At 40.7% G+C, this 27,214-nt stretch overlaps 1 protein-coding gene across 3 annotated transcripts; it reads right to left on the minus strand.

Annotated features, from left to right (window-relative positions):
- On the minus strand, positions 1–26,191 carry PDCD2L (programmed cell death 2 like). 3 transcript variants are annotated; one of them, XM_022585793.2, is made up of 7 exons: positions 26,005–26,178; positions 25,725–25,891; positions 25,547–25,607; positions 23,892–24,265; positions 22,879–22,989; positions 17,950–18,098; positions 1–453 (listed from the first exon to the last, which is right to left on the minus strand). In XM_022585793.2, the coding sequence occupies exons 1-7, from the start codon at positions 26,110–26,112 to the stop codon at positions 323–325; spliced, it is 1,101 nt and encodes a 366-aa protein (XP_022441501.1). In that variant the 5' UTR covers positions 26,113–26,178; the 3' UTR covers positions 1–322. The 3 variants fall into 3 exon arrangements, 2 of the variants coding, with proteins under 2 accessions (XP_022441501.1, XP_089759067.1); XR_016390946.1 differs by lacking the exon at positions 1–453 and adding an exon at positions 21,454–21,588 and having other exon boundaries at positions 18,018–18,098; positions 26,005–26,191; XM_089902941.1 differs by lacking the exon at positions 22,879–22,989 and having other exon boundaries at positions 26,005–26,183.
- Positions 26,192–27,214: the final 1,023 nt, after the last annotated feature.

A 27,214-nucleotide genomic window follows, 5' to 3' on the forward strand; every position in this document is an offset into this window, starting at 1 on the left:
TTTAAACGTTAAAATTTGCTTTAATTTATATAAACAAAAGGAAAGGGCTTCCCAGGTGGCACAGTGATTAAGAATACGCCCTGGTCCAGGAAGATCCCACATGCCACAGAGCAACTAAGCCCATGGGCCACAACTACTGAGCCTGTGCTCTAGAGCCCGCGAGCCACAACAAGAGAAGCCACCACAATGAGAAGCCCGCGCACTGCAATGAAGAGTAGCCCCCACTCTCCGCAACTAGAGAAAGCCTGCGCGCAACAACCAAGACCTAACGCAGCCCAAAATGAAAACAAACAAACAAACAAAAAACACAAAAGGAAATGCACTACTTAAATAATAATTCATCTGGGTCCTCTTGGATAATACAAAATTCTTCCACGGGAGTCTGATGATTTTGAGGCCAGCAACTCTTCTCACATGTGTATATTAGAACGGTTCCGAATTCCACAGAAAGACCTGAAAAATACAACATATTCAGGATTCCAACAAAGAGAAAACTTATGAGATACACTCAATATTCAAAGTTTGCCCTGTTTGGGGAAAGCATCTTGGGAACTTGTGTAGAAATCAGCGATTTTTAGAACATGGCTGCTGTCATCTGGCGATGCTGGCCTTCAGCTGCAACATCTCCAGCCTCCAGCCAACCCTGCTCACTTCAGACTGGTCCCCACAATCTGAATTGGTTCTGGCAAGTCCATCCTGTTACTAAAGGCAGTGGTTTTTGTATACTGACAGACTCCCTCGGTTTGTCTCATGTCTGAAGTCAGGGGGAGATTCTGTCAGCAACCAGAGACCTCTGTTCAGTCCTGAATGGCAGGTTTTTCTTCCAATTCCAGGGCTTGTTCCTGTACTTGGTGCTCCTAAGTGTATAGTCATACCACCCCTTCGATTGTCTAGTTGGTGAATATATTGTGCAGTGTTAAATACATCGCACCCTCAAAACCGTTTGCCCATTTTGTCTTTATTTCAAAAATCTGAACAAATGGCTAGCATATACTTGAACTCTTGGTGAAATTTAAATGTTAATAAAATAGTATAGCCATCAAAAAAAATTTTTTTTTCAAAGTTTGCTTAGTGGATAGAGCCCAGACTCTGGAACAAGATTGCTGGAGTTTAAACCCCAGCTCTACCACCCTGAGCAAGTGATTTCATCTCTATGTTATAATGACTATATTTATCATGATGACAAGATTGCTGTAAGGAGGAGTAAACAAGCCAATACATGTAAGATACTTAGAACAGAGCCTGGCACATCTTAAGTGTTAACTGTTAAGCAATTAGAAGAAAATACAAAGGAAGGAAAAAGATGGCTCAATATGAGGATAATTGGCGTTGCCACAGGGAGTGAGTCTACCTTACACACTGGAAAAAATAATTACTTAAAGCAAAAACAGTGCTCACTAGTTTTCAGTCACAATACAGTTGCAGTTTTCCTACAAAAAGTGACTGCTGATTGCAAAAAAACCCACAGATTTATCAGTGAAATATATATTTTTTTAAAAAATGTTTATTTATTTATTTGGCTGCATCGGGTCTTAGTTGCGGCATGTGAGATCTTTAGTTGTGGCATGCGATCTCTTAGGTGTGGCATGTGGGATCTACTTCCCTGACCAGGGACCGAACCCAGGCCCCCTGCATTGGGAGCACAGAGTCCCAGCCACTAGACCACCAGGGAAGTCCCAGTAAAATATACTTTGAAAATAAACAAAAAATCTCAATTAGTCTTCATTGCAAATGTCTAGACTATCTGACATTGAAGATCATTTTAAAATACGTCACACTGACAGAACACTACCTCCAAGAAAGGATACAGGCAAAAAGGAGAAAATAAATCGTAAGAATTTATAGAAGTTTATTGATGGATGGAGCCACGAAGAATGTCATCAAGAGAACATGAGCAACAAGAACTCCTGCTGAAATCAGAATAGGAAATCAGGAGTGAAAAGGAGCAGTTGGGCAACTGGTTTGCAGCAGCAAAAGAAAAATACTTTTTAAAAATGTAGACAGCAATAATGGAAAGAAAATCAAAGACAGTACAAAGAAAGGCCAAAATAGAGCTGATTTTGAAAAACTAACGTGGTGAATTTGAGATAATTCCCAACTAGAATGAGCAACAGGCAGTTTTCAGAGGGCATTAGAAGGCTGAAACTCAGTACTAGTAACCACCAGGAGATGAAAGAAGGAGGTGTAAGGAATTAGAAAGAATAAAATACCAAGTAGCTGAGTATTATACATGAGCCCAGAGACCTGCCACATTTGGAGGATGAGGGAGGGGGAGGAGAAAGACACGGCATATGGAGATCAAAACAGTCCCATTACACATCCAATGAAAAACAGCAGAAATCACAAGAAACAGAAAAGACAGGTGAAACTTAATTACAGGTAGAAAAAAAGGCTTGAGAGAATCTCAATGAATGTAGAGGGAAAGGGAAAAGCATGCATTTGAGAGGAGAAAGGTGACCAAAGCAACTGGTGTTGCTTCCGTAGAAAAGCTACAAATTCAACAGAAAAGATACTCAGAAATAAAAAGGAAGAAAAACTAAATATATAGGTCGGAAGACCTATCCTGTCCCACAATAAAAGGATTATAGAACAATGGGATGGCAAGACATATGTTAGTTCAGTGCCTGGACTTCATAAATAAATAAAATTCTACAGGCATCCTAGCATAAAGTTAGTTACAAAGGTGGCGGCGGTGGGGCGGGGTGGAAATCAGTCCACCCTCAGACTTCTACAAAGCAACATTCAATGCAAAAACACTTCCCAGTGAGACGCAGCCATGGGAGATGACAGGAGGTACCAGATAAAGGGACTGGCGGGGCTCTCACTGTTGACAGCATGGGCGATTACAAAGTTCTGAAGAAAGAAAGTGGGGCTTAAGAACTTTATACATAAGCTGTCCTTCAAATATAAAGGCAGACCAGCACACACATTCTAAAGTAAGAACAACACCTACGAGCCCTCTTTGAGGCTATTACTTGATAGATTCCAGCTAGGAGAGAACAGTCAAAATAAAGAATTCATAGGCTAAACAGCTATGAGAATTATGGCTATAGAATACAGACTTAAAAACCTTGATAAAGCAAAAATGATACTCAAATATTTGGAGATGGAGTAGGGTATACATTTCCTTATCTATTATAGTAAAGATAATGCATACTATTCAAAATTGAAATACAGAATGAATATAATTCTCTTAATTTCAGAGGATCTTTTAGAAACTAGGGCCTCTTGAATAAAGAACCCATTACCTAGGAACTTCCCTGGTGGCGCAGTGGTTAAGAATCTGCCTGCCAATGCAGGGGACACAGGTTCAAGCCCTGCTCTGGGAAGATCCCACAGGCCACAGAGCAACTAAGCCCGTGCACCACAACTACTGAGCCTACGCTCTGGAGCCCGCGAGCCACAACTACTGAAGCCCACGTGCCTAGAGCCCGTGCTCCGCAACAAGAGAAGCCACCGCAACGAGAAGCCCGGGCACCACAACGAAGAGTAGCCCCGGCTCGCCACAACTAGAAAAAGCCCGCACGCAGCAACAAAGACCCAACACAGCCATTACATAAATAAATAAATAATAAATAAATTAAAACGAAGTACGTGGTAAAGATATCCTGGATATGACAGCAAAACACAGGCAACAAAAGAAAAAACAGACAAATTGGACTATATCAAAATTAAAAACTTATGTGCATCAAAGGACACAATCAGTGGAATGAGAGAAAATATTTGCAAATCATATCTGATAAGGAGTTAACATCTAGAATATATAAGCAGCTCCTACAACTCAACAACAAAAAATAAATATGCCGATTAAAAAATGGACAAAGGGGGCTTCCCTGGTGGCGCAGCGGTTGAGAGTCCGCCTGCCGACGCAGGGGACATGGGTTCGTGCCCCAGTCTGGGAAGATGCCACATGCCGCAGAGCGGCTGGGCGCGTGAGCCATGGCCGCTGAGCCTGCGCGTCCGGAGCCTGTGCTCCGCAACGGGAGAGGCCACAACAGTAAGAGGCCCGCGTACCGCAAAAAAAAAAATGGACAAAGGACTTGCATAGGCATTTACATAAAGTGATATGAAAATGACTAATAAGTCATTAATATGAAAAGATGCTCAACATCACTAATCATTAGGGAAATGCAAATCAAAACCATCAGGTAGCACCTCACACCTATTAGGATGGCTACTATGAAAAACACAGAAAATACGTGTTGGTGAGGATATGGAGGAACTGGAACTCTTGTGCACTGTTGACTGGGAATATAAAATGGTGCAGCCACCATGTTAAACAGTATGGCGGTTCTTCGAAAAAATAAAATGAAATACAATTACCATACGATCCAGCAATTCCACTTCTGGGTATATAACCAAAAGAAATGAAAGCAGGATCTCAAAGAGATATTTGTATACCCATGTTTATTGCAGCATTATTCATAATAGCCAAGAGGTAGAAGCAAGTGTCCATCAACGAACGAACAGATAAACAAGATCGGTATATACATATGATAGAATATTTATTCAGCCTTAAGAAGGAAGGAAATTCTGACACATGCTACCGTGGATGAACCTTAAGGACATTATGCTAAGTGAAGTAAGGCAATAACAAAAGGGCAAATACTATAATTCTACTTATATGAAGTACCTACAGTAGTCAAATTCATAGAAATAGAAAGTAGAATGGTGGTTACCAGGGGTTGTGGGGAGTTGTTTGATGGGTACAGAGCTTCAGATTTGAAAGATGAAAAAGTTATGGAGATCCGGGTAACAACAATGTAAGTAAACTTAACATTGCATGGAGTAATGATTTAAATATTTTACAAAGCCATCTCCTAGAAAAACAACTAGGAGATAGACTTTTTGACTTAGAATTTTAAAAAGAAAAGAAAAAAAACAACAATAAAGACTGAGAGAAACCCATACATTTTTGAACTGTGAAAACCTAACACAAAAGTAGTTAAAAAAAAAAAAAAGAGGAGGATGTGTAACAAACAAGGAAGAGGTAGAATAAATACCTCAGCAAGAAAAATATGAAGATCTCAAAAAGTTAAGGGCACACAGGATTGGTGTCAATAACATTAATTTGTAGAAATACTGGTTAAAAAAACACATGCAACAGGAAAAATTTCAACTACATATTATCAATACATAAAAGGGCAAAATAAAACTAACGTGGGCTTCCCTGGTAGCGCAGTGGCTGAGAGTCTGCCTGCCGATGCATGGAACACGGGTTTGTGCCCCGGTCCGGGAAGATCCCACATGCTGCGGAGCGCCTGGGCCCGTGAGCCATGGCCGCTGAGCCTGTGCATCCAGAGCCTGTGCTCCGCAACGGGAGAGGCCCACGTACCACAAAAATAAATAAATAGATAAATAAAACTAACGTTTTTTCCTAAAAAATGAATGTTCATTATTTAAGTTGGCTTAATTACCTCCATTGGGACTTCCCTGATGGTCCAGTGGTTAAGAAACCACCTTCCAATGCAGGGCATGCCAGTTCGATCCCTGGTCAGAGAACTAAGATCCCACATGCTGCGGGGCAACTAAGCCCGTGCACCACAACTACTGAGCCCACGTGCCACAAGAGGGAAGCCCATGCACCGCAACAAAGATCCCGAGTGCCGCAACTAACACCCGACACAGCCAAAAAATAAATATTTTTTAAAAATTGGTCTTCCTCCATTAAACCTAATTGTTATAATTGTCGCTTTGCTGTCATAATTGTTGTCCCTGTCATCCTTATAAGGATCACCAAAGGCGTTATGAGTTTGCGCAGCTGCTTACACGGTGTTTTTCTTAGTTAAAATATGATTCACATGCCATAAAATTTACCATTCTAAAGCTACAGTTCATTGGTTTTTAGCATATTCACATAGTTATACAAACATCTCCACTATCAGATTCCAGAACATTTTCATCACCCCAGAAAGACACCCCAGGCCCATACCCGTTAGCAGTCACTCCCCATTCTCTCCTGCCTCCAGGTACAAGCAACTACTAATCTTCTCTTTCAATGGATTTGCCTATTATGGACATTTCATATAAAAGGAATCATATAATTTGTAGCCTTTTGTGTCTGGCTTCTTTCACTTAGCATAATGTTTTCAAGGCACAACTATTTGTAGCACGTTTATCATGTAGTACTTCCTTTCTTTTCATGGCAGATAATACTCACTGGAGATACCACGTTTTGTTTGTATACTGATTTGTTGATGAACATTTCAGTTATTTCCACTTTTTGGGTATTTCGAATAATGCTGATACGAGCATTTGTGTACAGGTTTTGGTGTACGTATGTTTTCAATTCTTTTGGGTGGAATTGCTAGGTTATGACGTTTTAACAATAATATTTGCAAAACTTTTCCAAAATTTTGTACCAGATGCTGCAAAAGATGCTGGGACATCAACAACCTCCTATGTGGCTGATGGCAACAGAAACTGGTAGATACCTACCATGCAACAATTTGCTAACATGACTTAAATAATACTTGTATACACAGCTGTTAAAAAGAACTCAAAGGGACTTCCCTGATGGCGCAGTGGTTAAGAACCTGCCTGCCAATGCAGGGTTCACGGGTTCAAGCCCTACTCTGGGAAGACCCCACATGCCATGGAGCAACTAAGCCCATGCGCCACAACTACTGAGCCTGCACGCTAGAGCCCGTGAGCCATAACTTCTGAGCCCACATGCCACAGCTACCGAGGCCTGTGTGCTTAGAGCCCATGCTCCACAACAAAAGAAGCCACCACAATGAGAAGCCCGCACACCGCAACGAAGAGTAGCCCCTGCTAGCCACAACTAGAGAAAGTCCACACACAGCAACAAAGACCCAACGTGGCCAAAAATAAATAATTAAATAAATTTGTTAAGAAAAAAAAAAGAATGCAAAAAAATAGGATTAGACAGGCACTTCTTCAACCTGATGAGAGCATTTACAAAAAACCTACAGTTAACAAGTTACTAAGTTACCTAACGATTAAAGACTGACTGCTTTACTCCTATGATCAGAAATATGACAAGGATGTCTGCTCTCATATTTACATTCAACACTGTATTGAGGTTCTAGTCAGTGCAGTAGGTAAAAAAAAAAAGAGAAGAAGAAAAGAAAAGAAAAAAAAGACAGCCAGCTAAGGAAAGGAAGAAGTAACTGTCTTCATCCCCAAACAACATGATTGTCTATGTTCAAAACCTGACGTAATCAACAAAATAATCAACAGAACAGTTGCAGGGCACAAGATCAGTATACAAAAATCAATTGTGGAAATTATGTCAAGGAACATGGCAGAGTGGGAAGCTCTAGGAATCTGACCTTGCACTAAGGCAGCTACTGAGCTGGAAGAACTATCTGAAACTATCTATTTTGGAACCAGTAAGAGCTCGATTAAGACACTGGTAAGTTTTAGAGATTTTCCTTCTTTCATTTAGCAACTAGCTCCAACACCATATCCAAGAAGCTCAACAAACTTCAAGCAGTAAAAACTCAGAGATCCACACCAGACACACGGTAGTCAAACGTTAAATTGACAAACTGTTAAAACTCAAAGACAAAAGGGTAACTTTGAAAGCAGCAAGACAGAAGTGACTAGCTGCATACAAGATAGCCTCAATAAGATTTAACAGTTGATTTCTCAGAAACCATGAAAGCCAGGAGGCAATGGGATGACACATTTCATCCTGAAAGACTGTAAATAAAGAATTATGTATCTGTCAAAACTATCTTTCAAAATTGAAGGAGAATTAAGATATTACCAGATTTTCTTTCTTTTTTTTTTTTTTTAAAAGCTGAGGGAGTTCATAACAGTAGATTTTCCCTGTAAGAAATGCTAGGGGCTTCCCTGGTGGCGCAGTGGTTAAGAATCCACCTGCCAATGCAAGGTACACGGGTTCTATCCCTGGCCTGGGAAGATCTTACATGCCGCGGAGCAACTAAGCCCATGCACCACAACTACTGAGCCTACGCTCTAGAACCCATGAACCACAACTGCTGAGCCCGCGTGCCACAACTACTGAAGCCCGCACACGTAGAGTGCATGCTCTGCAACAAGAGAAGCCACTGCAATGAGAAGCCTGCGCACCACAACGAAGGGTAGCCCCTGCTCGCTGCAACTAGAGAAGGCCCATGCGCAGCAACGAAGACCCAACATAGCCAAAAATAAAAACAAATAAATAAATTTATATATATATAAAAAAGAAATGCTAAAAGGAGTTCTCCAGGTTGAAATTAAAGGATACTAGACAGTAACTCAAAAACAGGAAAAATAAAGAACTTCATAAAGGACAGCTTTATTATACTTCTGGTTTAGTTTGTAACTTCTTTCTCCTATACAATTTAACAAGCAAATGCATAAAATAGCAATTATGAATCTATGTTAAGAGACATACAAGGTATAAAGATATAATCTGTGATGTTAACAATATAAAGGGAAAAGAATAGATGTATATAGAAGTAGAAGTGTTTGTATACTATTGAAAGAAAGTTGGTATTATTCAAACTAGGTTGCTAAAATTTTAAGACGTTAATTGCAAGTAATCACTAAGTAAAATACTAAAAAATACAGTAAGTCCCCTACCTATGAACCTTCAAGTTGCGAACTTTCAAAGATGCAAACGTGTTCCATCAACATCAGGCGTGAGTGAAATTGCCGTTGCCCTCCATTTCCTATTGCTGACGATCCTTCAGCTCTATTATCTCCCACCTCCTCTCCCTCCTCCAGTCAGTAACTCCTCTTGCCTGTTCACTCGATGCCAGCCCCTGTACACCAGCTGTTGTACTGGACTACTGTACTTTTCAAGGTACTGGACTGGAAGATTTTAAATGTTTTCTTTATTTTTTGTGTTTCTTTTTCGTGTATTATTTTTGTGAAAAGTATTACAAACCTATTACGGTACAGTACTATATAGGAGATTGTGTTAGTTGGGTATCTAGGCTAACTTTGTTGGACTTATGAACAAATCGGACTTACAAACACGCTCTCAGAAAGGAGCTCATTCGTATGTAGGAGACTTACTGTATACAGACAATGAAAGAAGGGAATCTAAATGGTATACTACAATAAAATCACCTAAATACCAAAAAAAAAGGCAATAATGGAAGAACTGAGGAACAAAAATATTATAAGACATACAGAAAATAGCTAAATGGCTGAAGTAAATCCTTTATCAGTAATGACATTAAATGTACATGGATTAAACTCTCCTATTTAAAAAAAAGCATTGACAGATGGGATATAAAAAAATAATAAAATAACACTAATCTATACACTATTAGAAATACTCTCTTTAGATAATAGGGACACAAAGAGGATGAAAGCAAAAGGATAGAAAAAAAAATTCTAGGCAAACAGTAACTAAAAGAGAGCTAGTAGGCAAACAGTAACTAAAAGAGAGGTAGGTTGGCTATCTTTTTCTTTCTTTTTTTTTTTTTTTTTTTTTGAGCGTGTGATTGAGCGTTCGCCTGCCGATGCAGGGGACACGGGTTTGTGCCCCGGTCCGGGAGGATCCCACATGCCGCGGAGCGGCTGGGTCCGTGAGCCATGGCCACTAAGCCTGCGCGTCCAGAGCCTGTGCTCCGCAACGGGAGAGGCCACAACAGTGAGAGGCCCACGTACAGCAAAAAAATCAACAACAACAACAACAACAAAAAAAACTAACTCACTTAAAATAATAAATAAAACAACCAGAGAGAAGATCAATAAGGAAACAGAAGGTTTGACAAAGCAATAGTTTGACAACTGGAACTAACAGACACATAAAGAACACACCATTTAACACCACATTCTTTTCAAGTGCACACAGAACATCTCTAGGATATACCATAAGTCTCAATTAATTGAAGAAGACTTACCTCATAGTAAGTATCTTTACTGATCACAATGAAATGAAACTAGAAATCAATAACAGGACAAAAACTGGAAAATTCACCAATACGTGAAAAATAAACAGAACATTTTTAAACAACCAACAGGTCAAAAAAGAAATCAAAAAGGAAATTAGACAATACCTTGAGACAAATGAAAATGAAAGCACAACATACCAAACTGCAGTGAAAGCAGTGCTAAGAGGAAATTTTCAGCTATAAGCACACACAATAAAAACAAAGAAAGATCTCAAGTCAATGACCTAAATGGTCTATACCTTAAGGAACTAGAAAAAGGCCACACTATCAAAGCCAGCAGAAGAAAGGAAAAAATAAAGGCTAGAGCAGAATTCTTTTTTAAATGGAGAATATAAAAACAATAGAGAAAAACCCACAGAACCAAAAGTTTGTTCTTTGTAAAGATCAACAAAATTGACAAATCTTTAGCTAGAATGACTAAGAAAAAGAGAAGACTCAAATTACTAAAACCAGAAATGAAAGTAGAAACATTGGGACTTCCCTGGTGGCGCAGTGGTTAAGAATCCACCTGCCAATGCAAGGGACATGGGTTTGAGCCCTGGTCTGGGAAGATCCCACATGCCATGGAGCAACTAAGCCCATGTGCCACAACTACTGAGCCTGCACTCTAGAGCCCTCAAGCCACAACTACTGAGCCCACGTGCCACAACTACTGAAGCCCGTGCTCTGCAAGAGAAGCCACCGCAATGAGAAGCCCGCACACCGCAACGAAGAGTAGCCCCCACTTGCTGCAACTAGAGAAAGCCCGCGTGCAGCAACGAAGACCCAACACAGCCAAAAATAAAAAAAAATTAGGGCTTCCGTGGTGGCGCAGTGGTTGAGAGTCTGCCTGCCAACGCACAGGACACGGGTTCAAGCCCTGGTCTGGGAAGATCCCACATGCCGTGGAGCAACTAGGCCCGTGAGCCACAACTACTGAGCCTGGGCGTCTGGAGCCTGTGCTCCGCAACAAGAGAGGCCGCGATAGTGAGAGGCCTGCGCACCGCGATGAAGAGTGGCCCCCACTTGCCGCAACTAAAGAAAGCCCTTGCACAGAAACGAAGACCCAACACAGCCAAAAATAAATAAATAAAATACTGAATACATAACTACTTTAAAAAAAAAAAGTAGAAACATTAAGACAAATTTCATAGAAATAAAAGATTCTAAGAGAATAATATGAACAGTTGTATACCAACAAATTGAATAACCTAAAAGAAATGATAAACTCCTAGAAACATGCAATCTACCAAAACTGACTCAAGAAGAAACAGAAAATTTGAATAGACCTATAGCAAGGAAATTGAATGAGTAATCAAAACCCTTCCAGTAAAGAAAAGCCAAGGGGCTTCCCTGGTAGCACAGTGGTTAAGAATCCACCTGCCAATGCAGGGGACACGGGTTCAAGCCCTGGTCCAGGAAGATCCCACGCCCGCGCACCACAATGAAGAGTAGTCCCCACTCACCGCAACTAGAGAAAGCCCGTGCACAGCAACAAAGACCCAACGCAGCCAAAGATAAATAAATAAAATAAATAAATTTATAAAGAAAAGCCAAGGACTAGAGGATATAACTAGTAAATGTTACAAAACATTTAAAGAAGAATAAACACCAATCCTTCTTTAAGTCTCCCAAAAAATTGAATAGAAGGGACTACTTACTCATTCTCTGAGGCTAGTATTATCCTAATACCAAAGCCAGACAGAGATATTAAAAGAAAAGTACAAACCAATGTCCCCTATACGGATGCAAAAATCCTCAACAAAATACTAGCAAACCAAATCCAGGAGCTTATAAAAAGGTTTATATGCTATGATCCAATGGGATTTATCCCAAGAATGGAAAGATGTTTAAACATACCAAAATCAATATAATATACCACATTAACAGAATCCACAGAATTACCATGATCATCTCAATTGATGCAGAAAAAAAGCATTTGACAAAATTCAATACTCTGTAGTGATAAAAATCACTCAATAAACTAGAAATAGAAGGTAAATTCCTCAATCTGAAAAAGGCCATACACATGAAAAACTCACAGCTAACTTAATACTAATGGTGAAAAACTAAAAGCTATTCCCCTAAGACCAGGAACAAGTAAAGGATGCCTACTTTTACTTTTGTAACTTCTATTCGATACAGAAGTTCTATATAGAGCGATTGAACAAGAAAAATAAAAGGCATACAAATCAGAAAGAAGGAAGTAAAATTATCTCTGTTGGGGACTTCCCAGGTGGTCCAGTGGGTAAGACTCCGTGCTCCCAATGCAGGAGGCCTGGGTTCAATCCCTGGTCGGGGAACTAGATCCCACATGCATGCCACAACTAAGAGTTCACATGCCGCAACTAAGAAGCCCGCATGCTGCAACTAAAGATCCCGCATGTCGCAACAAAGATCCTGTGTGCTACAGCTAAGACCCAGCACAGCCAAAATAAATAAATATTTTCAAAATAAAAAAATAAAATTATCTCTCTTGCAGATGACGTGATCTTTTTTTCCCAAGAATACTTGTTTTTTTAAGTTTATTTCTTTTTAATTTACTTAATTAATTTATTATTTTATTTTTGGCTACATTGGGTCTTTGTTGCTGTGCGTGGGCTTTCTCTAGTTGCAGCGAGTAGGGGCTACTCTTTTCCTTTTCTTTTTTTTTAATTTTCTTTTTTATTTTTTTGGCTGCATTGGGTCTTCATCGCTACATGTGGGCTTTCTCTAGTTGCGGCAAGCGGGGGCTACTCTTCATTGCAGTGCGTGGGCTTCTCATTGCAGTGGCTTCTCTTGTTGCAGAGCACAGGCTCTAGGCACACGGGCTTCAGTAGCTGAAGCACGCAGGCTTCAGTAGTTGTGGCACACAGGCTCTAGAGTGCAGGCTCAGTAGTTGTGGCACACGGGCTCAGTAGTTGTGGCTCGCGGGCTCCAGAACGCAGGCTCAGTAGTTGTGGTGCATGGGCTTAGTTACTCCGCAGCATGTGGGGTCTTCCCAGACCATAGACTGAACCCGTGTCCTCTGTGTTGATAGGCGGATTCTTAACCACTGCACCACCAGGGAAATCTGACAGGGGGATACTCTTCATTGCAGTGCATGGGCTTCTCATTGAGGTGGCTTTTCTTGTTGCGGAGCATGGGCTCTGGGCACGCAGGCTTCAGTAGTTGTGGCACGTGGGCTCTAGCGTGCAGGCTCAGTGGTTGTGGCACACAGGCTTAGTTACTCCACAGCATGTGGGATCTTCCCGGACCAGGGCTCGAACCCGTGTCCCCTGCATTGGCAGGTGGATTCTTAACCACTGCGCCACCAGGGAAATCCCAAGAATGCTTGTTTTTATTTTGTCTTTGTCTCCATACTTACATTTCCACACTAACAGATCAAAATCAAATTATCTTCAACTCAAATATTCATATTAGAATAATGATAACAGAATTTCTGACCACAAAGATTCAGTGTTTCATCTTGATGTTTTCTAATCAGAATGGTTTAAAAAATACCTAGAACTCACCAGTTCCTAGGATAGTTACCAGAAAGTGACAAAATTTTTTTTTTTTTTTGGCTGCACTCCACAGCTTGCAGAACTTCCCCAATGAGGGATCAAACCCGTGCCCTTAAGCACCGGAGTCTTAACCACTGGACCACCAGGGAAGCCCCCAAAACTGACAAATTTAAAGAAACAAAAATAGTAGACAATCCTGCAAGTGATTTTAGTTGTTGCTATATTTTGTCCCGGGAACAAGTCACCTCTTAGAAAAACTACTCCAAGATCAAAGCCTGAAATGACTTTCAGTGTAGTAAAAAAAAATTACATGTTATTATAATGTCCATACAACTAATGATGTAGGTAAAGATAAAAAGTGATCTCTTCTTATGTGTTTAAAGCGATTCAAAAGAAATATATAAAGGTCCTAAGAAATCAGGTTAGATCTGAAATACAGTAGGGAATACAAAAAGCGAACAACTTTCCTCGTTTCTGATTGTAAAAGAGAAGTAGGCCATGGTAAACGAATACGTCACATGACAAGGTATGTTCATGTTAAGAACACTTCCATAACCACAGAAGAAAGGTTTACTGATTGCTGAAATAAAAGAGGAAATGGATATGATGTACCTCAGGTAATTACTGGTAAACCAGAAAAAGATAACGCTGACATAAAAACGCCCTCATTGCAGATATTATACGTGAGTGATTATGGCAGCTGCGCAAAGAGACAGAAGCCATTATTCCTCAACTGTATATGATTATGCCAAACGTGTGCCTTGGTCAACTCATTATCTTAAGAGACAGAATTTCTGCTTCTAAAATTAAACCATGCTAACCTTTTAAAATATTGTACAATGAATAAACATGTTTTGTGAATTTGATGAGTAGATGGAATATTTTCATGTCTGTTCTAAGAGTACTTTAGATACACATAAGAATACTCAATGGTCATAAAGATCAAATGTAATCCGCCACCATCCCATGTAAAATCATTACGTTTAGCAAATACTAATATGTGTGTGTGTATATATATAAAATATATATTAGTAAATAGAGATGATCTGATCTTATATGTAGAAAATCCTAAAGAATCCACACCAAAAAATTTGGTTTAGAACACTTGTCTCTGTTGTTTTTATATTATCCTTTAAGATCTCTGCTCTAGCCTTTATTCCTTCCTTTCTTCTGTGAGCTTTGGTTGGTTGCTCTTCTTTTTCAAGTTCCTTAAAAGGTAAACAGTTAGGTCATTGATTTGAGATTTTTCTTTGTTTTCAATGTATGTGTTTACAGCTCTAAAAATGACCCAGCAATGCCATTCCTAGGATATACCCAAAAGAACTAAAAACAGGGAGTCAAACAGATATTTGTATACCACTGCTCACAGCAGCATTACTCATAACAGCTAAAGGATGGAAACCTCACCAAGTTAAAGAATTTTAAAAATTTGTATATACATACAATGAATTATAAAAAGGAAGGTAATTTTGATACATGCTACAACATGGACAAACCCTGAAAACATTATGCTAAGTGAAATAAGCCAGACACAAAAGGACAAATGTTGTATGATTCCACTTATATGAGGTATCTGGAATAGGTAAATTCACAGAGACAGAAAGAGATAGAATAGAGGTTACCAGCAACTAGGGGAAGAGAAAATGGGGGGGGTTAATTCCTTTCTGGGACTGGGCGAGTAGTTAATTCTTAATGGGTACAGATTTTCTGTTTGAGATAACAAAGAAGTTTTAGAAATAGTGGTGATGGTTACATAACATTGTGAATGTACTTAATGCCACTAAACTATACACTTAAAGAAATGGCTAAAATGGTAAATTTTTTTAACATCTTTATTGGAGTATAATTGCTTTACAATGGTGTGTTAGTTTCTGCTTTATAACAAAGTGAATCAGGTATACATATACATATATCCCCATATCTCTTCCCTCTTGCGTCTCCCTCCCTCCCACCCTTCCTATCCCACCCCTCAAGGTGGTCACAAAGCACCGAGCTGATCTCCCTGTGCTATGCGGCTGCTTCCCACTAGCTATTGATTTTACATTTGGTAGTGTATATATGTCCATGCCACTCTCTCACTCTGTCCCAGCTTAGCCTTCCCCCTCCCCATGTCCTCAAGTCCATTCTATAGTAGGTCTGCATCTTTACTGCCGTCTTGTCCCTAGATTCTTCATGACCACAAAATGGTAAATTTTAAGTATGTATATTTTACAACACATCTTTTAAAAAATCAATTATATTTAAATATACTAGCAGCGAACATCAGAAATTGAAATTTTTTAAATGCCATTTACAATAGCATAAAAAAGCAGTTAATACTTAGAGACAAAACTGAAAAAAGATGTGCAAGACTATACATTGAAAAGTATAAGACCCTGCTGCAAGAAATTAAAGAGAAGCTAAATAGATGGAAAGACATACTATGTACATGAGTTGGAAGACTCAACATTAAGATATCAATTCTCCCCACACTGATCCAGAGAATCAATGCAATCCCAATCAAAACCCCAGAATGCCTTTTACTTTTTAAAGAAACTGACAAGCTGATTCTTAAAAACATAGAAATGCAAAGGACTTGGAAGAGTCAAAATATCTTTGAAAAGGAAGAATAAAGCTGCAAGGTTGACACTACCAGATTACAAATCCTACAAAGCTACAGTAGTCGAGACAGTGTGGCAGTGGTGTCAAAACAGAAAAACAGATTAATGGAACAGAATGCAGAATAGAGAGTACACAAATAAATTAATACATATATGGACAACCAATTTTCAACAAAGGTAAAAGATAATTCAGCAGAGAAAGAATATCCTTATCAATAAACGGTGCTGAAACAACTGGATATTCACATGGAAAAGAATGTACTTGATCCATACCTCACACCATATATAAAAGTTAACTCAAAACGGACATAAATCTAAATGTAAAACATAAAACTAGGAAAAAACTAGTGTCCTTGGGCTAGGCAATTATTTCTTAGAGAAGACATTAAAAACATGATCCATATAAGAAAAAATTAATCAATTGTCCTTCAAAATTAAAAACTGTTTTTTGAAAGGACACTGTTTAGAGAATAAAGACAAGTCATTTTATTCTGACTGGGGGGAGAAAAAGGAATTGTTTTCAAGTGGAGAAACCTGAAACACCAGGTGATCAAGGCTAACATCAACAGTCAATGTATAAAGATGCACCCTTGACATCATGTGTGACATGAAGAAAATGGCATTTCACCCCTGTGATTTTCCTCTCAATAACCCATAATCTCATTCTGATTATAAGAAAAAAATCAGACAAATTCCAATATAGGGGCATCTTACAAAGTAAGTGACCAGTACTCCCCAAAATTGTCGAGGTCTTCAAAAATGAGGAAGTCTGAAAATCCATCACAGGCAAGAGACACAACAACTAAATGCACTGTGGTATCCAGGATAGGCTCTTGGATATCAGGTAAAAATTAAGGAAATCTAAATAAACTATGGATTTTAGTTAATAATGTATTAATACTGGTTCATTAATTGTAACAAAAGTACCATATTAATGTAAAATGTTAATAAAGGGGAAACTGGGTGTGAGGTATATGGGAACTCTATGTACTATTCCTTAATTTTTCTGTAAATTGAAAGCTTCTAAAGAATAAAGTCCATACCAAAAAAACAGAAACAAAAAAAGGCAAGCCACAGACTTGGAGAAAATATTTATAAATTATATACTAAAGGGCTTGTATCCAGAATAGATACAAAACTCTCAAAATTCAGTAATAAGAAGACAAACTATCCAATTTTTAAAAAGAGAAAATGATTAGAACAGATACTTCACCAAAGAAAACATATAGTGGTAAATAAACACATGAAAAGATGCTCAAAATCATTAGTTGTTAGAGAAATGCAAATTAAAACCATGCGACATCACTACACACCTGTGAGACTGGCTAAAATGAAAAAGACAGACCATATCAAGTGTTGCCAAGGATGTGCAACTCTCATGTATTGCTGGTTGGGATATAAGTGGCACAGCCTCTTTGCAAAACAGTTTGGCAATGTCTTAAAAAGTTAAACACACACCTACCACATAATTCAACCATTTTTCTCCTAGATACTTACTGAAAAGCCTATGTCCATATAAAGACTTGTACACAAATGTTGATAGTAACTTTATTTATAATAGCCCCAAATGGAAGCAACACAAGTTTCCTTAAAATAATTCTAATTTCGCTGTGGGGCAACTAAGCCCGCACGCCACAACTACTGAGCTCGCGCACCTCAACAAGAGAGCCCACGTGCCGCGAACTACAGAGCCCACATGCTCTGGACCCCATGTTCCACAACTAGAGAGAGAAAACCCGCATGCCAAACTAGAGAGAAGCCCGCACGCCTCAACGAAGATCCCGCGTGCCGCAACTAAGACCCAATGCAGCCAAAAAAAAAAAAAGAAAATTTAAAAATAAAATAAATATTTAAAAAATAATAATAATTCTAATTTCCCAAATTTTATGCAATATGCTTATATTTTATAAGGAAACAAAAATGAAACAATAGTCCTTCATTTTTAAAATAATTCCAAATTAGTGCTAGAAACCCACAAGCTCAAATAAATGAACGGCTTATTACCTAAATTAGCACTTCTGAGCATGCTGACCAGCGCTGGCATAAGCTGAAACTCAAATATCCTTCGGATTCCACAGTGACTGCAGGCTGGGAGCTCAGTGACTTCTGATGTAGGGCAGGTCAAGAAAAGTGGTTCTCCACTCCAGGAATACCTAGAGCAAGGAAATAAAGAACCGTGAATCAAGGCCACATACAAGTCACATTCCAACATCTAAGACCACGCTTTGCAAATTTTGTTTCTTTCTTGGACAGTATCCGGAGCAAAACCAGAGAGCAAAGAAAATCCAAAGGCCCAGAAAACTAGCTGCAAGGTTGTATATTAGAGCAAGATATCTGAATTCTTATCAATGGTTACCAAGTCTAGATGAAGGCACTAAGTAAAGCTAATGTTGAATTGAATCTAACTAAAACTGCAACAAAGCCCAGACTCAGCTCAACTGCAGATTCAAAAGACTCAGCCCCCCACAGTACTGGCCTTACAGAAGAAGGTGCATACACCCCTAAGGAATAAATATTAACTTCGGTATCTACTGTTCTTCAACATACAATTTCCAGTAAACAATTTTTTTAAGTTACTAGATATTCAAAGAAGCAGAAAAAATTGACCCATAAAGAAAGAATACCAGGAGATCCACAGCCAAAATGATGGAATTTTCAGACAGGCTTTATGTTTTTTAATTTTACCGAAGTATAGTTGATTTACAAAGTTGTGTTTAACTGTTGCTGTACAGCATAGTGACTCAGCTATACATATATATATATTCTTTTTCATATTCTTTTCCATTATGGTTTATCACAGGATACAGAATATAGTTCCCTGTGCTATACAGTAAGACCTTAATCGAAAATACTTTTAGGGCTTCCCTGGTGGCGCAGTGGTTGAGAGTCCGCCTGCCGATGCAGAGGACACGGGTTCGTGCCCTGGTCCGGGAAGATCCCACATGCCGCGGAGCGGCTAGGCCCGTGAGCCATGGCCGCTGAGCCTGCACGGCCGGAGCCTGTGCTCCGCAACGGGAAAGGCCACAACAGTGAGAGGCCCGCGTACCACAAAAATAAATAAATAAAAAGAAAAGTAATGTATATTAGTTTGGGAAACACAGGAAAGTATAACAAGAAAACCAAAATCTACAGTATTCCTCAAACCATGAAGCTAAGATTTTTATTAAGTTCACTTATTTTTTATGCATTTGGATGCACACATGTAAGTAGGTTTTGCTTTTTTTTTTTTTTTTTTGCTGTACGCGGGCCTCTCACTGTTGTGGCCTCTCCCGTTGCGGAGCACAGGCTCCGGACGCGCAGGCTCAGCGGCCATGGCTCACGGGCCCAGCCGCTCCATGGCATGTGGGATCCTCCCAGACCGGGGCACGAACCCGTGTCCCCTCCATCGGCAGGCGGACTCTCAACCACTGCGCCACCAGGGAAGCCCGGTTTTGTGTATTTTTAAAAAAAAATAATTGGGGTCATAGAATATTTATAATTTTTCTCTTTTCTTTCTTTATAAAAATATTTATCTATTTAGGCTGCGCTGGGTCTTACTTGCGGCCCGCGGGATCTTTGTTGCAGCATGTTAAGTTGCAGCATGTGGGCTCTTAGTTGCAGCTTGCAGGCTTCTTAGTTGTGGCATGCAGACTCTTAGTTGCAGCATGCATGTGGGATCTTAGTTCCCTGAGTAGGGATGGAACCCGGGCCCCCTGCATTGGGAGTGCGGAATCTTCCCCACTGGACCACCAGGGAAGTTCCTGTGGGATATTTTTATAATGGCAATTCTTGGTGACCCTTGGATATGAGAGTAAAAGAAGGCAACAGAAGTGGTTTTGAGTTTCTGGCTTGTGAAATTGGGTGAGTGTTGATGCTATTCTTGAGATGGGGGTTTAGGAGGCTGTTATCTGGGGTGTGGGGTCTTGATTCTTCTTGAACTACAGAGTGTGTCCTTATCAGTTTGACTTCCATCTTTGTAATTAAATCTTTGTTAGTTATAATAGTTTCGATTTTATTTCCCCTGTGTGTTCTACTTTATAAGTTTCATATATTGAAGACATAATACTTTGTAGTAAGTAACAAGTGCTCATAGGATATTGAATCATACGTCTTGGAAGTTCATTGCCCAGGTCTTCCATTTCTACCTGTGGGTCCGTGGGCAAGTCACTTAACCTTTCTTATCCTCAGTGCCTCATCTCTAACGTGAGGATGATGATACAACTACCTATTTCATAGGATTCCTATGAGAATCAAATGAGGTGATGAGGCAAATACTCTGTAAAATATACGTAAATACTGGCTGTTGTTTGAAATCCACTATGCTATGTTTTGGGGAAGCAGAGATCTGTTAGGATCTTTTTGTTTTGTTTTTTTTTTAATTGGCCGTGCTGCGTGGCTTGTGGGATCTTAATTCCCCAACCAGGGATCGAACCCGGGCCCTTGGCAGTGAAAGTGCAGAGTCCTAACCACTGGACCGCCAGGGAATTCCCTAGGATCTTTTTTTTTTTTGGTGGTGGTACACGGGCCTCTCACTGTGTGGCCTCTCCCGTTGCGGAGCACAGGCTCCGGACGCGCAGGCTCAGCGGCCATGGCTCACGGGCCTAGCCGCTCTGTGGCATGTGGGATCTTCCCGGACTGGGGCACGAACCCGTGTCCCCTGCATCGGCAGGCAGACTCTCAACCACTGCGCCACCAGGGAAGCCCTAGGATCTCTTAATAGCACTGGCATATTTATCTATTCTTCATCATCTTAGGACAAGGGTCTACTGAATCACCTAATTTCTGTAAATTCTTTGGTGGTAAGGACAGTATATAACTCTCACACAAAACATATAGTAGGTATTTGGTGGAGCCAACACCTTTTCAAATGTGGTATGGTTGAAAAGAACCTTGGTTTAGGTCTTAGAAGACTTGGCCTTGGGCAGATGACTTTACCTTTATTTTCTCTTCTGTAAAATGGGCCTAATACCTACTTTTCAGTGAACGTATTCATTCATCCAGCAAATATTTATTGGGTCTATTTTAGATGCTGCAGGTGCAGCATGAAATGACACAAAGTCCGTGTTTTTATAGCTTTAGCTTTCTAGTGAGGGAGGTTAAAAATAAATAGACATGTTGTATGATTTCCACAAGTGATAAATGAGGAAAATAAAACATAGCTATTATAAGTAGGATGTCAGAGAGGCCTCAGAGGAAATGACATACCCAGCAGGTTATAGTATATAAAAATAATGACACAGGGAAAACTTGGAAAAATGGGTCCAGATAAAGTGGACAGAGTAAAATCAAATGGTCTTTCTCCCCTAATACCTGATATGATGAATATAAAAGGTAAAAGTCAGCCAAAAATAAAATAGAAAAAAAACAAGTATTAAAAAGAAAATCCCTTCCATCAGCACTGAAATAAGGAAAGGAACTTAATACCATAAAACTCAAGAGTGGCAGCTCAGGACATAATATCACTAAATGTCTAATACAGGTCTGAGTACCTCACATGTATTTAAATATTTATTTTTGTAATTAATTTACTTTTCACAGAGGAAGGCAGAGAAATTTCTGGAATGGTTTAGTGTGAGTTCTAACCATACAGCCTTCTTCTTTCACCTCTTCAAAATACACCAATTAGCCCACAAGATCCTGAGAATTGCAGTAATAATCTTGAATCTGGAAAGAAGCAAATAGGAAAAGAGTCTGTATCTTCTGCTGTAGGGCTGCTGGCCAGAGAACGGGGTGTGGTGGGGTGACGATGCAGGGAATTAGGAGTTGCCTCTCAGAAGCACAAGTTGTTGACTAGTTACAGTAATGATAAAGAGGTCAAGGGCAATTTCTTCCCCATTAAAATGGGATCTCCCAACATGTAAGACATTTTACACTATCTGAGAAGTCAAAGTGAAACCCAGGTGTTCTAGTAGATGGCATCTAGTCTTACAGAGCCATATCCCCACCCCACTTCACTACAGAAAAGTAGAAGAAATGAAAAATATGCTTGGAGAAGGGGAAAAGAGCAGACCTCTGATATGAGATAGACAGAAAATCAGTAAGAAAGCCCACACACCGTTTTGGAGAAAACTGGTGGTCTAAACGGAGTTGCCCCCTTCAGGCATGAGCTAGATGAAAAGTGGCATTCCACTCCTGCAATCAGTAAAATTAAAGAAATGAACAGTACAAACAAAAATGAGCCAGGAACCATATCTGGAAGAAAACATAAACTGAGAACACATAATTCCCAGCAGAGTTTTCAAGATAGAGCAGAACTTTGTAAGAAAATACATTCAGTGAAACCCAAGAGCTCAAAGTTGAGAAAATGAAGTAACTATGAGAAGCCAAGGGAAACTGAATTGCTAAAGAAACCAAGCCACACATTACATATTGAATAAATTTAGAAATAATAGACTTGGCTGAAAATCGAAGTACTGACGTGGTGAAAAGAGTTGTGAAAATCTAGTGAATGCAAAAGAAAAAGACAAAGCAATTAGAGAGAAGGTGATATCTATGGAAGTTTGATAAACATAACTACTGTAAGGATAATTGGTGTCCAAAATAGAGAACTCAACAAATGGATGAAAAACAATACTCAACGATGAAATAGGAAATTTTCCCCAAAATGAAATAAGAACTGAAATTAAAGCACAAGAGTGATTGAAGTGAGAGACCTAGCCTGGTGGTGGTTTTAAAAGTATTTTCTTTTCTTTTCTTTTCTTTTTTTTTGCGGTACGCGGGCCTCTCACTGTTGTGGCCTCTCCCGTTGCGGAGCACAGGCTCCGGACGCGCAGGCTCAGCAGCCATGGCTCACGGGCCCAGCCGCTCCGCGGCATGAGGGACCATCCCATACCGGGGCACGAACCCGTGTCCCCTGCATTGGCAGGCGGACTCTCAACCACTGCGCCACCAGGGAAGCCCTATATACATTACTTTTACAATCAAGAAAAACAATTTAAAAAAATGTGCCTTTACCTCAAAATCTGCTCTTGACAAGCAGCAGTTCTCTTCATGAATTTGTAAAACATCTTATCTCCACTTTTAATTATGGTCTTCTCATATTTTTCATCACCATCACTAGAAAGACTAAAAAGAGAAGCAAAAAACACTTTTGCCTGTATATATCCAGAGAATTACAGTATTTAGAAATATACTGAAAATTATACTGAATAGCAGTAACCCCCCTGCTACCCTTCTCTCAAGCCCTGCTTCCTAGCCATTTTCAACTCTGGATAATTATTTGCAATTTAAAAAGTCATTATGTCCACTCACTCTCTCCATTTCTTTCTCCATTATGGATTATTTTCAAACACCAACACTTCTTCACACACTCCAACAGTATTCTGAAAAAGCTTACAAATGATACAGCTCTGGTAAAGAACCAGGTCAACTCTCCATATATCCTATTGTAATTCTATTATAATAGCAAAGTGATTATTCTTACTTCAAACTTTAGAGGGTTTTGGTTTATAAAGCCTTTCAAGACCTATTCTCACACTTAACTCCAAAAACCATGTGAGGAGATACACCACCCAGATATCAGTATCATCCCCATTTTAGAGGGGAGAATTGAGGCTCTGGGAGGGTCTCTGAGGTCCTAGGCCAGTTCTTGAGCCACAGGCAAGAGTCAATAAACAAATGGCATTTTTCTAACTTACCTGTCTCTGTTATACATTTAAAAACAGAAAAGTTAAAGAGCTAGTAAACCCATCTTGTGTAAATACTTGGTATCCCTAACTTCTGTTTGTTCACTTTCCTGAGGGTCCCTATAAACAGAACAAAGTGTTTTCAAGCTAACTCAAGGGTGGCTGGTAAGATCCCCTTGTCTGTCTCCCTTTCTCATCCGAGAGGCATGAAGCAGAAAGGTCCTACACACACAAGTGCTGCCTGAAAAAGTTTCCCCAGATACGAGGGTAAAACCAAAGGGTACCCACTGTGGCAGCTTCCTGATCAAATCACCTCTCACACTCAGCAGTACACCCTCTCACCTTTGGGAAAGCAAGTGTTCCATGTCAATTCCCTCTCTCTGCTGATACTCCCTCAGAAGGCTCTGAGCATGATCTAGACTGACAAAGTCTCTGTAGTCATCCTCATCAACAACACAGATGTAGTAGGGCAGGAACTGTGGCAGCACGGAAGGCAAGGCCATCCCTTCCCCAGGAGGCACAGGAGGAGCAGCACCCGGGACAGTATCCTGCAGGCGGAGGTCTTGGAGCTGGGCAGTCCAGTCTCTGTCTTTGGCACGGCTGGAATCATTTCCAAAATCTGAGATAAGCTGTGGTGGAGGCGCCTCCTCCCTGTCACTTCCCCAGTCGTCTGCACCTTCACACCAGTCCTCAGCTGTGAGGCCATTTTCCTGTTTCTGGAAAAATATCCAGTGAATGTGGTTCAAGCACACTTGGGTGATCTCACCTACTCCCTTGGCTTCCTGAGCCACCCATCCCTTCACCTTCCTGAGGGAGCCTTAACACCAGCACCCCCCGCCCTCCACTCTGGCACACTCTGATTCAACTTCCTGGACCCCGTTTACTCAAAAGCATGTTGGAGGTGACAAATATTGTGTTTCCTTTTCAGGGGCCCCATGGCAAATGCAGTACAGTGGTTTCTTCAACATCTCTTTCAGTTGTGCTTCATGTATTGCACATGGTAAGAAAGAACTACATTTCCCAGACTCCTAAGCACCTGGGGTCCTAGGTGTGATCAGGGGGTCTGTCTGTGTCTAGAGGGAGACACAAACTTGAGACAGAGTGAAGTGGAAAGAAGAGCCATGAAAAAAAAGGTAGCTGATCTGTAGATGGAGACAGCAAGGCTCTGGAGTCAACAGTTCTGAATAGGACAGCTTCCATTCACCGGAACACATCTCAGTTTCCTGACTGCAAGAGAGGTTAGCAGCTCCTTGACAGGCCAGTTCTGAGATGTGGTTCCGGAGGTCACTCCTGGAGTCATCTCCTCCAGGCTATCCAAATAAGTTAGTAAAAACCTAATTTTAAGTCTGTCTCAGCTTTAAAAAGTCAAAGTGCTTTTCTATTATCTGCATTTGAACCCTGACAAATACAGGCAGACACCACCTTTTTATTCCCAGTATTGCTAGTACTGTGCTTGGCACACATTAAGAATTCAGTGTATATATAAAGCAGCATTCACAGGCAAAGGGAAGCTGAATTTTGTCCTGCAGCTACCAACTTGCCTGATTTTTTTAATTTAATACATTCGAGTTTTGTCATATTAAATATGTTTGTTATATACACATATACTTATCACAGTAAGTATATTTACTATAAACACACACATATATAATGATATGTATGTACACACCCAGAGTTTTTCCCAAACAGAAAAGTCAGTAAGCTATATGCTTCCATACCTTCAGTGCATAATTAAAACAACTAACAAGACATTAAGGAAGTACCATTTTATGGTTCAAAACAAAAGCAAATTGTGGTGTGATGAATTGGGAGATTGGGATTGACATGTATACACTGATGTGTATAAAATGGATGACTAATAAGAAAAAGTAATAAAAACTAAACATAAAAAAAAGCAGAAACCATTCCAAAGTACTTCAAAGAACATGGCTTAAAGTTTGTCTTAAACGAAATTCTGGAAAATACCCTCAAATTACAGCAGATCACAAGCGCTTTACCTGAGCGTCCTGCGTCTCTTTCTCTCGCATTTGCAGGCACTGGGAGCGGAACACCTTCCAACTTCATAGTAAAGAAAAACTGCGGTGAAGGGTCCATAGCCGACTGCCAGCCGACTGACCAGTCCCCTCCGGGTGCGCCGGGGGCTGGCCCCCCACCCCCGCTCCCGCCCCCGCCTACCTGCGCGCCCTGCCGCTAGCGCACCCCGGGCGGGGGCAAGCGAACACGTGCAGGAGCCGATGAAAGGGGGAGCCTTCCAGCGGGCAGTACACCTGCACGACCAGGACAAGCGGCTGCCTGCAAAGTTCACACACTGGCCTCGGCGCTGCCACGGCGGGCAGGGCGTCCTGAGGGCAAGGGAGGCACTCAGACCCTGACTCTTACCCGAGACCTCGCCCACTCCCTCACCCCGTAGCCCTCACCAGCACCCGCCGACCCCGGCTCCGTCGCCCCACCTCACCGGAATGCCGCCCAGCTTGCTCGCGGTCCAGGCGCCCAGCCCCGTGGGGCAGCAGTGCACTGCAGTATCGCGAAGCCCGAGCAGCACCGGCTTCCGAACGGCCGCCATGACGACGAGGCGCCCAAGCGAAGAGGCGAACTACGGCAGCCGAGAGGGTGCGCCTCTCTGTGCACGCGCACTGCCTACGCCTGAGAGACGGCCCCGCCCCCTTCAGACCGCTTCCGGGGATACAGTTTGTAGCCCTGTGAAGATCCCGGAGCGGCAAGGCATTTTGGCTCGTAGTGCGCGCTGCTAAAGGAAGTTGGCACCCTCTACCGTGAACTAGTCTTGCCAAAAAGTTTTATCTAAAATAAGTGGGATATGGGACATCTCTGGCGGTCCAACGGTTAGGGCTACGCGCGTCCACTGCAGGGGGCGCGGATTGGATCCCGGATGGGGGAACTAAGATCCCGCGTGCCATTCGGTGCGTGAAAAATAAATAAATAAAATAAAATAAGTTGGATAATAGTACTGTCGTTAACAAGCCCCTCCCCCAAAAAACAAAAACACAAAGTCCTAAATTTTTATTTATTTATTTATTTTCTAAATTATTTTTTTAATTTTTATTGGAGTATAGTTGACTTACAATGTTGTTAGTTTCAGGTGTACAGCAAAGTGAGTCAGTTATACATATACATATATCCACTCTTTTTTTTTTTTAAGATGCTTTTCCCATATAGGCCACTATTGAGTAGGGTTTCCTGTGCTGTACAGTAGGTTCTTATTAGTTATCTATTTTATATATAGCAGTGTGTATATGTCAATCCCAGTCTCCCAGTTTATCCCTTCCCCCCCAAGAAAGCCCTAAATTTTTAGAGAAGACACATCGAAATGCCTACAGATGAAATGATATATCTGGGATTTGCTACATGATGGGCGGGACTGCAGATGAAATTAAATGGGCCCTGGGTTGATAATTGTTCAAATTTGGTGTCAGGCACAGGGTGGTCTCTATGCTATTTGACTTTTATATGTTCGAAATTTTCAGTAATAAAGTTTTTTAAATGCCTGTGGCACACATAGGTGAATTTCAAAAACATCGTGCTAAGTGAAAGAAGCCAGACACAAAAGGCCACGTTCTGGAAAAGGTGAACTTTTTGTAATCAAATGGATGGTTGCCAGGGTTTGGGTTTAGGGGTTTAGGGGGCAGAGGTTGACCACAAAAGGTGCC

Source organism: Delphinapterus leucas, chromosome 20 (assembly GCF_059928025.1).
Source record: "Delphinapterus leucas isolate spDelLeu-1000000601 "Yukka" chromosome 20, BTC_Dleu_Yukka2, whole genome shotgun sequence".
Lineage (NCBI taxonomy): Eukaryota > Metazoa > Chordata > Mammalia > Artiodactyla > Monodontidae > Delphinapterus > Delphinapterus leucas.

What these genes read in the sequence shown, in the direction of transcription:
- PDCD2L (XM_022585793.2), bottom strand. Translation starts at nt 26,112, where the DNA reads ATGGCGGCCGTTCGGAAGCCGGTGCTGCTCGGGCTTCGCGATACTGCA. An exon ending in TGTCAAGAGCAGATTTTGAG is followed by an intron (nt 18,099 to 22,878) that starts GTAAAGGCACAT and finishes TCCTTGCTCTAG; the next exon opens with GTATTCCTGGAGTGGAGAAC. An exon ending in GCTCAGAAGTGCTAATTTAG is followed by an intron (nt 454 to 17,949) that starts GTAATAAGCCGT and finishes TGTATTTTTCAG; the next exon opens with GTCTTTCTGTGGAATTCGGA.